This window comes from Rattus norvegicus, chromosome 6 (genome assembly GCF_021556685.1).
Source record: "Rattus norvegicus strain SHRSP/BbbUtx chromosome 6, alternate assembly SHRSP_T2T, whole genome shotgun sequence".
Taxonomy (NCBI): domain Eukaryota; kingdom Metazoa; phylum Chordata; class Mammalia; order Rodentia; family Muridae; genus Rattus; species Rattus norvegicus.
The window spans coordinates 124,560,806-124,574,296 of NC_141539.1; the positions used below are offsets into that span (position 1 = coordinate 124,560,806).

At 48.2% G+C, this 13,491-nt stretch overlaps 1 protein-coding gene across 38 annotated transcripts in view; it reads right to left on the reverse strand.

Moving 5' to 3' along the window:
* The window catches only part of Foxn3 (forkhead box N3), a 381,706-nt gene that overhangs the window by 19,408 nt on the left and 348,807 nt on the right, over window positions 1-13,491 (reverse strand). For all 38 annotated transcript variants that reach the window (XM_087553380.1, XM_087553407.1, XM_087553395.1 and 35 more), the window contains 1 exon segment: window positions 6,229-6,334. In XM_087553380.1, the coding sequence (XP_087409506.1) occupies window positions 6,229-6,334 (106 nt within the window).

Sequence of the window (13,491 nt, forward strand, 5' to 3'; positions counted from 1 at the left end):
ATTCTGTCCTAGACTGTTCCTCATTTCCTATGTCCTGAGGGCTCCAGGAGGGTTCCTCAGAGTAGACGTGGTGGTCTTACCTGTGCTCTCAGGTGTGTCAGCACTCCTGGGAAACCAGAGGTCTCCTAGTGGGACCTCAGTAACAAGAGCTATAGCATAGGGTCAGCTCTGGGAGTAGACAGAAACTGGGGCAAATATGTATCCTTCTTACACAGGGCTAATATAAAATGGCACTTTGGAAGAAAAAAATGACAACAATAGCAAACAAAAAGAGAAGATACAAATGAAATAAAAGAATATAGCTATAAAAGATATTTTAAGATATAGTAATACTGAGGGTGACTTCATGCTACGTTGTATACCTGGGTGAAATGGACAGATTCCTAGATTTACCAAATTAGTTCAACAGAAAATACCAAGCCCAACTTACCATATAATCACTACAGAAATTACATAACAACTAATCATCCTGGAAGGATAGTGCCAGCACCACACTGTTTTGCAAATGAGTTCCATCAACTATTCGGCAATAAAGACATTAGATTTCATCTAGAAAAGGATGGGGGAAGGGATTACTGAGAGTGTATGCTCAATTTAATTTATGAGGCTAATAGAATCTTGACACTGAAACCAGATAAGGACGGAGCTAGAGAGACAGAGGCATAAACAATGTGGCAAATCCATGTCGAAGACACCAGTGCGCCAACTCCAGGAAGGAGTTAACAGGCAATGAGTCAAAAGTAATAAGCATTGAGAAATGAAAGTGTTGTGTGGAGGTGGCAAATTTATTATGCAATTCATCATGGTAAAGAAAAAGTTAGAAAAGTCTTTAGTAAGCTTACGGTGATACAATCTTTATGGGGGAATGAAATTCAAGGATTGTTAATGATAAAATATAGCAAAGTAGGATTGGGCAGAATTTTGTCATCATTATAACATACTCTTTCTTTTCTCTCTTTCTTTTTAAAAATCTCACTGTGTAGATCAGGCTGGTCTTGAACTCACTACCCCCTTAGTGCTAGGGTTAAAGGTGTGTACCGTCATGCGCAAGTCTTCCTAAAGAATTTAGGATCAAGGTTGGTGAGATGACCAGAAGTAAATCCAAATTCCTTTTTAAAGATAGTGGAACAGCCATACAATGTAGCATTCCACAGCAGTAAAAATGACTGTCATAGCTACGTGAAGCAAACGAGCCTCAACGAGCTTGCTGGCAGAAGACATAATGTTGCATCACAAAACAAACAAACAAACAAACACCCCTCAAAAGTATGTAAAACGGAACAGTGTGTTGTTTATGTATATCAAAACCTTTTGAATAAAAAATTGATCGTAGTTACCTAACACAGTCTACATACACTGGATGGTAGATTCTGATATATATAGGCTCTCAGAGTAGAGAGTGAAGGAGGGGCTGGAGAGACATCTCAGTGGTTAAGAGCACTGGCTGTTCTTCCTACAGACTTGGGTTCCATCCCTAGCACAGACAAAGATGGCTCATAACCACTTGTAAGTCGTGACCCAGGGGATCTGGCACTGGCGCTCTCTTCTGGCAGCTGTGGGCACTGCACACATGTGGTACGTGGACATACAATCAGACAAAACACTCACAAAACATAAAGGGTGTTTGTGTGTGTGTGTGTGTGTGTGTGTGTGTGTGTGCGCGCGCGCACCAGCCTGATTGAAGAAGAATGTAAGGAAAAGCAGGCGAAGAATCCCTTCATAAAGCTGCCTAGAGAACTCCATCTTACCAAGGGTCAAGTTCTTCAAGTTCTCCAGAAGAAGGTCAGAAGCCAGAACTTTGGGTGTGTAATTTTTCCTAATTCTACCTAAATGTCATCTGTGAAATTAAGTTCAAGGTTCCTTTTAGCCCTAGAATCCTATCTGAGGAGCAGCAAGGGGAAAGAGTCTGGGGCTGAGGGCTGCCACTTCCTGGGGCCAATAGCTCCAGCATTTGTCTTATGTGACATCCAAGGTGACAATGATGAACATGGCATTCATGCATGAACTCGCAGAACACAAATAGGAAAGGTCCTGAAACTCTCCCACATTTAGTGGCTTACCGAGAATCTCCAGGAGCTGAGGATTTTCAGATACGGGGGAAGAAAGGAACCACGAGGACTTTCAAAGACATTTAGTCAGCGCCAAGGACCGGAGATTCAAAGAGTGACCTGGTGAGTGCTGATCAGTGGGCCCAAGTGGAGTCAGGCAAAGACTTCTGCTGGGACACGAGGCCCAGGAGAGATGCGTGTTCTTTCTGATGGCTTTCTTCAGATCATTTCTCCACCTCACTTTTTATATTTTCTCCTGCCTCAAAGCTTATACCCCGCCCCACTAATCCCCCAGACAGGGTTTTTCTGTGTAGCCCTGGCTGTTCTGGAACTCACTCTGTAGAACAGGCTGTATTAACTCAGAGAACTGCCTGCCTCTGCCTCCTGTGTGCTAGGATTAAAGGCGCCATCATCGCCTGGCACACATAATTTAACACTATGTTCTGAAGCTACCTTTGAAGGTCACAGTTTCAGAGACAAAAGACAACAGTTGCTTGGTCTTGTAAAACACAACACAACACAGTGTGTGAAGAGTCCCTTCTACTTCTGTCTTCAGGATCCATCAATGCTGCACCCTGGGAACAGCTCCGAGTGACCAGGAGCAAAGCTCATATGACAAGGTGGGGTCTCCGATGATTTACCTTGAGAGCTGGTGGCGTGACTGGCAGCAATGGCTGACTTGTTTCCTGTCCCCTTGGAAATGTTTTCAAGGTTCTTAGAGAGCCAAATAAAATCAAGCAGCCTCACCTGGTGACTACAGGGCCATTCCTCACAGTGCTGTGCTGAGGGCTAGACTTGCATCACTCCTTAAAGCCAGTGACCTCACCACAAGTCTGCCCTGCACTAAAGGAGGCAGGGGTTCAGCTAAAGCTACTTTCTGAGGTTGAGGACCCAGCCTCTGGTGCTTGGGATCCAGGAAGGAGTGGGGCTCTTCACATCGCTTGTAAGCATTGCACTGAGCTCACTGCGCTAACACAGCTGTGCTCACCTCAATAACCCATAGGGCCATACAGATCTCCATGTGAACCTGTGAGCCACACCCAGGAGACTGTTTCCTGAGCTTCTCTGCATAGTTCCTGGGCACTGTTGCCCTCCAAGGGTTCACCTCATACCCACTCTCTCAATCCTCTGGGAAAACTGGGGGAGTTAGGCTTTCTCCTCAGGGTGGCCCCGAAGGGCCAGTGAGAGGCTAAGCCTTTACCCAGGGTAAGTCTGGGAATCTGAGTTCAATCCCTGGGACTCACACAGTGGGGAGAGAAAACAGGTTCCTGCACACTGCCCTCTGACCTCTATGCTCCCCACTCCAGACACATAACATTTAAGAAAGGAATGCTTGGGGATGGCTCAGTGGTTAAGGGCACTCGATGCTCTTTCAGAGGACTACAGCTCAGTTCCTAGTACCAGCAGGACAGCTCACAACTGTTCTTAAATCATGGTACCCTTTTAGCTTCCAGTGGGCAACATATGAAGGACACACACACACACACACACACACACACACACACACACAGAGTAAAAATTTAAAAAACACCTTTTTTTTTAAATTTAGAAAAGGACCTTGAAATTAAAACTGAGACGTTTCAGATCCTACAGAGGGGTGACCTCCCTACCGAGGAGACAGCGCACAGCAGTAAGGGGGAAGAACTCTCTCTTCTCCCAGATCTGTGATCATGTGTTCTGTTAGATGGAATCTCTCTCACATAGATATCTGTCATGTTAGGAACTGAACTTCATGCATGTCAGGCAGACCCTCCTCCACTGACATCACTTCCCGCTCCTTCCATTGGGTGGAACCCCGGCCGGGATTTCCCCTGGGAAAGCAGCAGCAGGAGCAGGCAGAGTGCAGAGGTGAGCAGAGGGTGCATCCTGGGCACTCTATGTCCCGGCAAATTTCAAGAGAAGCAGCTTTCAGATGTCTAAGGATGGGCCAATCTTGGAGGTTATTGAGTAAAAAGTCAACATGGTTGAGTCAATTACACTATTGACAGATGCTCTTAGAGGAGGTCTCGCATCATAATTATATGCAAAGGAACCCAGCAAATCCAAGCAGTGTACCGATCAGCTAATAAAAGTAACACTTCACCTGTGTCAATCACACTTTCAGACTCAAGACAAACAAACCTGGCCTTTGCCACTCAGAAGAGGGGGAAAATCCCTGAAAGACAAATATTTTCACTTAAGTTGGTAAGTGCTTGGAATTACATAGGAAGCCTGTCACACAAAGGAGGGTTGGACACTGGCCTGTAGTGGGTGCTAGTGACTCTCCCAGGCAAACACCGGCACACCTGTAGGACCCTCAGGCACACACTGTCCTGTGCACCTGCAGGGGACCCTCAGGACTCTTCACTGAACTGTTTATTTCTCAAGTGCGGGTGAATTTAGGTCCAAGTGGCAGGTGGCCAAACTTAAATTTTATGACAAAAGGAGTGAGCAGAAGGAATTTCTCTCCCAGTCACACATCTTACTGAGTCTTGGGCAATGAAGAGATCTACAAATGTGCACACAGTACGCTCACCCTTCTAAAGTGCCTGTGGTCACCCTAAAGGAAGGCAGACACTACAAGCAAATATCCCCAGCCTTACAGAGCCTACTACCCACGCCCAGCTTCTTTTGGAAATCTGAGGAGATCGAGCAGGTACAAGACCATTCTGGACAACATTCTGCTAGTGTGTGTGTGTGTGTGTGTGTGTGTGTGTGTGTGTGTGTGTGTACGCACTCTCGAGCGCGCGAAATGATAACCAATCCACTTCTTGCTCCCACAGCTATGTTTTCCTACCACGATGGACTGTGTCGACTCTGGAACTATAAAATAAAACCTTTCTTCCCTAAGTTCCTGAGGCCACGGTATGCTATAACAACAGAGAAGGAAGTAACACAAGGTGAGCCATGACCCAGGTGTGAAAAAAAAAGAAAAGAAAGGAAGGAAGGAAAGGAGGGAGGAAGGAAGGAGGCAAAAGGGGTGCAGCCGAGTGGAGGGAGCAAGCAAGCTGCTCGCATGATTGGTCACCCCCAGCATCAAGCCCCTGAGAGAGAAAATACACGCAGGGCTGCGCACCAAAAGGACCACAGCTGAAGCTGGTGCTGGTGGCCACTTTTAGGAAAGTGTTCTGAAGGAATCTGAACACTGAGGGAAGTCTACAGAAGACAGTGCGAGAGTAGGACGTACTTGTCATGGATGAATTTGCCTGGCGATGGTCAGTATTAGCTGACAACTTGGCAGAATCCAGAATACCTGGGAGACAGGCCCTTTGGCATGGCTATGGAGAGGATCTTGAAGATCTGAGGGGGAAAGGCCTGGACGGTGGGCGGTACTGTTCTTTGGGCAGAGGGTGTTGGAATGTGTATGTGGAACATTGAGCTGAACAGTGTGCACCCCGCTGTCTGCATCCTGACTGAGATGTGACCGCTTGCTTCAAGCTCCTGATTTCCCTGCCAGAATGGACCGTAACCACCAGCCTTTCCTCTTACGTCGCTTTGGTCAGGGTATTCTATTTCAGCAACACGAAAAAGGAACTAAGATGAACATTTAGCTAAAGGAGAGAGCAGGGAGGGGTGCTGTGGGGAGCAGTGCTGTGGGGGGTCGTGGGAAGAGCTTCTGGGAGCCCAGGAGTCACAGATTAGGACACTGGTAAGGTAGTGAATGATCGCTAGATGGGCACGAGAACCAGAGTTGTCACGCTGCACATGAAGGCTCTAAGCCAGAGGTGGACCCAACCCTGGGGTTGCTGATGAAGATGTGGAGGACGATGGAGGAAAGAAATCACTCAAAGAAGAGCTCGTTCAGTGTCCCCTGACCTGGCCCTCAGAAACTGGAAAGTGACTCGCCTGCTGTTCATAGACCCCCTTACCACAGACCACACTTCACATGCAGTTTTGCATGCTTTACTGCACCCCTCCATGAAGTTTCACAGATGGGGGAACTGAGGTGGGTCCAGAGAGACACGAGACACAATTCCAGGGTCAGAGGACGGGAAGTGATAGTCAACAACTGCTCACGCTTGCCTTCTAACCAGTTTTGCCCTGGTTTAAGAAAACCCTTAGATGGATCCTGTCTGCTCACTGGTGTTTGGATGGGTGTGCTGCCCTTTGACCCCAGAGAACAAAGTGTTTGAGGACCCCAGGGGAAAGAGAGATGTTTTCCCCACTACCCAGGCAGGCTCTGTCCAGCAAGCACTCTTACCTTATGGCTGCCGTCATCCCAATGGGAGTGATTGGCAACGGGCGGGCACCAGGAAACAGCCCTCGGCTCAGAACCCTCGCTCCATTTTGTATCACTCCTGGAGAAACTAGAAAAGCAAGAGAAATAGACATTAGGGTGAATTCAACGGTAAAGAAGTTAGTGATTTTGAAAGAGAGAAAGGGGGTGGGGAGGCAGAGCATGTGTGGTGTGTGTGCACACACACACACAACGTACACGCTTCTGTGCACACACACAGACACACAGAGGGGAGGGGTACAGAGAACAAGACAGAAAGATAATGTGCAAGCAGAGCCATCAATAGCTCACAAATTGTTGATACTCGATACTTCTATTAAAAAAGAATCAATCAAACATGAGCCAAACAAACGAACAAACGAACAAACAGGCCTCCAGGCTGGGAATGGAAGGCTCAGTGGTGAAGAGTGCTTGCTGTGTGAGCAGAGACCACCATATGAAATCTTAGCAGTTGGGTAAAGTGCAGGGCTGCCTCTAACCCAGCACTGGGAGCTGAGAGCCCACTGGTGCCCAGCCTAGGCCAGAGAACTTCTGATTCAGCAGCAGACTCCTTCTCTAAGGCAGCAAGGGAGACAGTGACAGAGGAAGACCCAATGGCCTGCTCTGGTATCTATTGGAGCGTGCACAGGCACACCTGCTAGATAGAATAGTCACCTGTTCAAAACACAAAGCACATGCACATGTACACATGTACACATGTACACATGTACACATGTGTACACACACACACACACACACACACACACACACACACACTCACCTGCCAAAACAGAACAAAATGAGACTTCCTACATCTATTAGTAAAATCTCTTATCTTTGGTCTTTCCCCGAGAACATTTAATGTCACCAAGGCTACATCGGGACTGCAGATGACCCAACACTTCTCATGCTGCTCTGGCTAAAGGTTAGGGATATCTATTTGCCCTTCATCTGAAATGGGGAAAAAACAAACAAACCCACAGTCAAATCTTTATGTGGAAGACTCTGCCTCTCTACATTCCAAGATCACACAGGGATCTGCCTTTCTCCAGAGTTACCTGGGGGGACAGGCTGACCACAAGCCCTAGCTTCTGTACAATCATGGAGCAGCTTCAGGGGCCAGGAAGAGTCCTCCACAACCCTCTCCAGCATTCCTTATCCCTACTTCTACTATATACACTGTGACAACTTTCCCCAGCAATCATAAGATCTTGTGTGGCATGCCATTCCCTGATTATGTTCAAGAATTTACATTACGGGGAGCCCTGTACATCTGACCTTTATTCACCCCTACACAGTAGCTTCAACTAGCAAAGGTAAGTCTCTAGCTCCTGCTGCATCCACAGACATCAGCCACGTGTCTGTGGGACCAGGTGAGCGTTGTAAATACAAGGGAAGGCTCCTACCTTACTTCTTGTGTGATACTGTGGAAATCCCCAAATGTTTACTCTGCTCTTTGAAGAATATTCTAGACCTCTTCTGCTCCCTATAATCCTGGAACATGCTGAAGAGAGGTGGATGAATAGTGCCCTTTCAAACGGGCAACAATGAAATACTAGAAAATTATACATTTGTAGCTTGCTGCTGCAGTCTGGAGGTCAAAATTTAAAACTCATGTTATTTGCAAACAATAGTTTTATGAAACGAATTACAAACACATACAGGTTTCATAATTTTTGGGTTTCTAAGAGTATGTTTTCAGGACTGCCAAAATGCTTGCCTGCTACACAAAGCCCTGGGCTTGATTGCCAGCACCTTACGAAGCAGCCATGGTGTAGCCAGCACACAGAAGGCACAGACCAGAAGTTCAGAAGTGTCCTCAGCTACAGGGTCATTCAGGAGGGGGTTGGGAAGTGCTTCATGTACTTCCACTCTTGAAATATGAAGTAAGTGTGTGTGCACAGAGCCCGTGTGGGAGTGTATGTGCTAGGACATGTGTGGAAGTCAGAGGACACCTCTGTGGAGTCAGTTCTTACCTTCCACTTTTATATGGGGTTCTGGGGATCAAACTCAGGTTGCCAGGCTGGTATAGCAAATACCTTTACTGCCATCCTGCCTGCCTGAATATAGAATTCTTTAATTCTTTAATATAGAATTCTTTACTTTGGGATTTCTGTAATTCTTGATAATGAATTTTTGACATTTCTTGTCTAGGTTTATACAAGGTCTTTGTTAGAAGGTCTTACAAAAGAAGGATAAAGGCTTAGACTGCCGTTCTTGCCTAAGTCAGTACTATAGCCCAGTCCCGTGTTCAGAAACATCCCTAGTCTCTTACTGTAACTAATCATGTGCGTCAGGCACAGCCAGAGCAGAAACTTGGCTCATTCCCAATTAGCAGCCTGACTTCAGAGGACAGGTGAGGTTGTCGGAGGAAGGAGAATAACTAGGTACCCTAAGAGCAAGGGTACTGTTCTAATATTCAGCTAGTTTCCCTATGAGGATGCAGTACCTGAAAGCTTTAGTACATGATTTATATTATCTGATATCAAGACTTTGTATAAAACTGTATGAATTAAGGTAGTATGAGACTAGGCTGAGTACCGCCAGTTACACCACTGGGACAAAATGGAATGTGGAAAACAGACTCACACTTAGCATGGTCAACTGAGCTTTGACAAAGGTAGCTATCAAGGCAACAGGGTGGCAGAAAGGACAGTATCACAGCACGGACAACCAGTTCACAAAGGGAAGACACAGGTTCTGGAGAACTCAGATTTGTAGCTTGCTGCTGCAGTCTACTAAGTCTGTGTGGGTTTTCGTCAGCTGTCCTGAGACTGTGGGAGAGGGGTTCAATGACTTTTGATGGTACTCCGTAAGTCATACAGCTATGGGATGAGCTTAATCCTGACACTGTGTCTCACTGAGGATCTCACGGAGAATGGTAAGTGGATCTAAACAATGGGCCAGGCCACAAAAGAACTTAAATACTGGAAATCTGTACCATGATTCTAAGCACTGTCAGTAGTTAGTATCTTCCTGTGAATCAGGGTGACTATAGTTAAATCAGAGAGAAAGAACGGGGTGCATGTGTGCGTGTGTGCGTGCGTGTGTGTGTGTGCGTGCGTGCATGTGCGTGCGTGCGTGCGTGCGTGCGTGCGTGTGTGTGTGTGTGTGTGTGTGTGTGTGTGTGTGTATGCGTGTGTGTAGAAATACTAGGGTAAGTTCTAAGGTTGCTGTGGGGGGAGCCACACAGATGGAGATGCCTGATGCCACTATACGTATCTGGAGGACTTGCTATAGGAAGAACCTCAAAGGTGGAAAAGCAGGATGTGTGCTCAGAAATGACAAAAATAAATGCAGTGTGTATACAGAAATGAAGACGGTCTTTGCTCCAGCAAATCATCCCACTGTGGTGGTTTGAATAAGCAATGCCCCCAGAGGCTCCAGCATTTGAACACTTGGCCCCAGGTGATGACACTGTTTGCAGAGAGGAGATGGCCTTGCAGGAGGACATGTGTCCCTAGAGGCGGGCTCTGAGAGTCTACAGCCGACCTCTGCTTTCCAGTCTGCCCCCTGCTTTACGCTTGTGACAGAAGATGCGACTCTCCCCTTCTGGCCACTGTGTCTGCATCCTGCAGCCTCTGTCCCATCACAATGGACTCATCCCTCTGGAACCAGCTCTTCCTTAAGTTGCTTTGGTCATTGGTGTTTTATCACAGCAGCAACAGAGAAGCAACTAATTAACACAGGCACACTGGACTTTACCTAGTGCAGCAATCTGGAGCAGGAAAGCGGGCTGCAAGGAGGTGGCTGGGAATACCAGGCCCGTGCCCCATCTCTGCCAGTTAATTACTTTGTCTCTGAAGCAAGCTATGTCAACTCAAGTAAGCCGGGGATGTCTCACCTCCTGCAATCACTGCCTCCACTAAAGTGATCTTCCAGGGGAAGGTTTACTGAGGTTAGCGACTCCCTCATATTTAGGAAGTGCCTGAGAGTTATTATCACTGTCAGACCCACTGTGATAGCCTTCCACAGAAGAATCCCGAGGCACCATGCTTTCCCCCACTTCAGATCAACTGAAAAGCCATAAAAGGGAACAAGGCGAAAGCCAGACAGAGCTAGAAGACCTTGGCTGAGTTCCTGATGATGGAGTGGCTAGGACAGCAATGACGGCTCCTGTGGTATTTCAGTTCCCAGGTGCATAATGTCAGCATTACCCCTGGAAGGGAAGTGCGCCAACCGGAGTCACAGAACAGTTAGCACTTGTGTGGTTCTGAGTCACCTGCTAATGAGCATGACCCAGTCAGAGGTCCATGCCCCATACGCACAGATGCCCAAATGCCCAGACACTTCAGCAGGAAGAGGAAACAGGAAGAAACGGGCTCCAGCAAACACCTACTGGAGGCTAGGTGTTGGAGAGACAAACCCCTACCACTGTGCAGAGTCTGTGAAGGGCTCTGTGCAGCATGGCATCAGATAACACTGGGTATCCCACCCCAGTTCTGGGCACGAACATACCTTGTAGGGTTGTTCCGAGGATTACATGAGGTGAGCTATGAAAACTGCTTAGCCTAGGGGCTGGTGGTGTACGCTTAGTGAGATCCACTCTGTTCTCACTATCCCTCCACCAGCCCACACTACCTCTCCAGAAACCCCAGTGAATTACCTATAAGGCACAAGGTTTAATGGGGGAAATCCAATTCTTCCCAGTCTACTATGCTTTTGGTAGCTAGCCTTGACCCTACATGCACATCTTCCCAATGGATGAGCTGTATTCACGTCAAAGCAGCTTGGCAGCAGTGGCAGGTGTGCGCCTGAGCCTTTGAGACTGCTCGGGATGTCCCAGGACTCTTTCCCACGTGAGCTGCTGAATCCCGCCCATAGGTCTTGCCATTTCTCGCTCTTCCTCATTGGCAGCACACTCCAGACCGAGATGGTGACTGGATCAGCCTGCTCACTGGCTGCCGAAAGGCAGCTGTGACCCTTAAGTGAGCTTATACCTCTTCCCCTTTCTGTCCCCACCCTCAAGTGTCAGGAATGTGGCCTCTGGAAACTGGCACAGCCAATTTCCAGCGGCTCTGTGGAAAGAGGCATGGAGCGCCGTCTCCCTTTCCATTAAACGCTAAGGCAGGAGTATGAGCCCATTTGCCTGCCCTTGGTCTAAAATTAGCATCTCTCTTTCCTTCTGCCCTGGCTGGTTGTGTGTCAACCTGAGACAGGCTAGAGTCATCAGACAGGAAGGAGCCTCAGTTGAGGAAAGGCCTCCATGAGACCCAGCTGTAAGGCACTGCCTCAATTCATGATCAGTGGGGGAGGCCCAAGTCCACTGTGGGTGGTGCCATCCCTGGGCTGTGGTCCTGGGTTCTATAAGAAAGCAGGCTGAGCAAGCCATGGGGAGCAAGCCAGTAAGTAACATCCCTCCATGGCCTCTGCATCAGCTCCTGCCTTCAGGTTCCAGCTTGTCCTCCAATGATGGGCTATGATCTAGAAATGTACGCCAAATAAACCCTTTCCTCCCCAATTTGCTTTGTGTTCACAGTGTTTCTCTGAAGCAATGGAAACCCTGACTAAGACCCTTTCTTTCTCTCACTACCTCCTGAAAAAACCGATACACTCAAAGACCAACACAGCCATCGCCTCAGGCTCTGAGATGGAGTCAGGAGGCAGCTCAGTCAAATACTTAAGAAAATACACGTTTGGAGCCGACTCCTAACTCTGTGTCCCACTAGAAGAGGTCTAGGCACCCAGCATCACCCTTTCTGGTCAGCGGGCTACACATCTTTCTCCCAGCAACCCAGGAGAAGAAACAGGCTGCTGGAGCCTCAGGTGCTATGGCCCCAGCACTTATTGACCGGCTGTTCCTTAAGTCACAGAATGTCTCCAGCCCCCCCCTGAAATCAGCTAGACTGTAACACTCACGCCAGACCAGGGACAACCAAGCAGCATGACTCAGTGCAGATGCTACGGCCATAAGTGACAGCAACCTTAGGAGTCCTTTGTCTGTCTGTGTGCACGAAGTGAGCATGGACTCGGGAACGCGCTCTTGTGATAGCCCAAGGTTGACACTGGATGCTTTCCTCTGTCAACATCCTCAGCCATGTCACCTAGTCTATTATGGCCACTGGGCTAGGGTTTACTTGTCCCTGCCTCCCTAGGACCAGAATTAAGGGCATGCATTCCCCAACCCCAACTCCCACTTCTGGGACTTAGGTCGTCATGCTTTTATAGCAAGTACTGAGCCCCTTCCCAGGTCTAAAGAGCAGTTCTGTTCTGAAAAATCCAAGGCATAAAGCAAACTTTCCCGCACACTGTGCTGGCCCTCAGCGCTTCGCCTGCCTCCCTCTTGATAGGCATCTCCCTTGGTCTTTGCAAGGTCTGAAATTAACCTCAGTGGGGAGCTCGCAGCTCTGCCATTGGAGGGCAGCCCTGGCTAACACTATCAGAGGCCATAAGCTGAGCAGCAGGCCATTCCTGTCATGGTTCCTCCCCCGAAGGCACCCCTTCCACCTGCTTGCTTGGGCGCAGGCTGGGGAAGGGCTGTCATGGCAGGCACAGCCTGTTTCCTGTGGTCTTTCTTCTGTGGAGCCCTACATAGATGACATGCACCCCAGTTCCAGGTAGCTCTCCCCACCCCTCTTGGTCCATTCTGCTCTTTTGTTTATTATCTGGCATTCTGTCTCTGGGAAAATTCCAAGCAAGGATTATATAAACCTTTGGAGATAGCGAATGGTGACCTAGTTTCCTCACAGGGGTTGACGATGACTCACAGGGATTGTCGAGGGAGCTACTAGGCAGGTGATTCAGGAGATACCAGCAGCTGAGATGAGTGTGCACTGCCACTCTTTAGGGAGAGCCTGGAGTAGGTGGACAGACTGATTTCAGAAGGTAAGGTGAGCAGACAGCCATGCTTGTTGCTGACTGTTTGGCAAGTGGCATTTTGAGCATGATGACCCTTCTTGCGGAAGGTATCCCACGCTCCATGACTGACACCAGAGGCACAAACTGTTAGAAGACAAGGCTTTTATTAGCTCACTGCAAATTGCAGTAGACAACTGAAAACAGAGGTGGTGGGCCCTCAGGACTGCAACCCAACCACTGCAGGGGGCACAGGGTTCCTGGGCTCTCACTAGTGTCTCAGGCAGAGCCTTTTCTATTACTCACAGAGTTTCAGAGCCAGTGTGCTGGCCCTGGGCTAGCTTTGCAGATACCAAACAAGGAAGAGATCTAAGGATGCCACTCAGTGACCTGAAGTGCAGAGGCTACAAAGCAGGATGACAAAGGGGGGAGGGAGCCCTTTCTAGCAAGGAA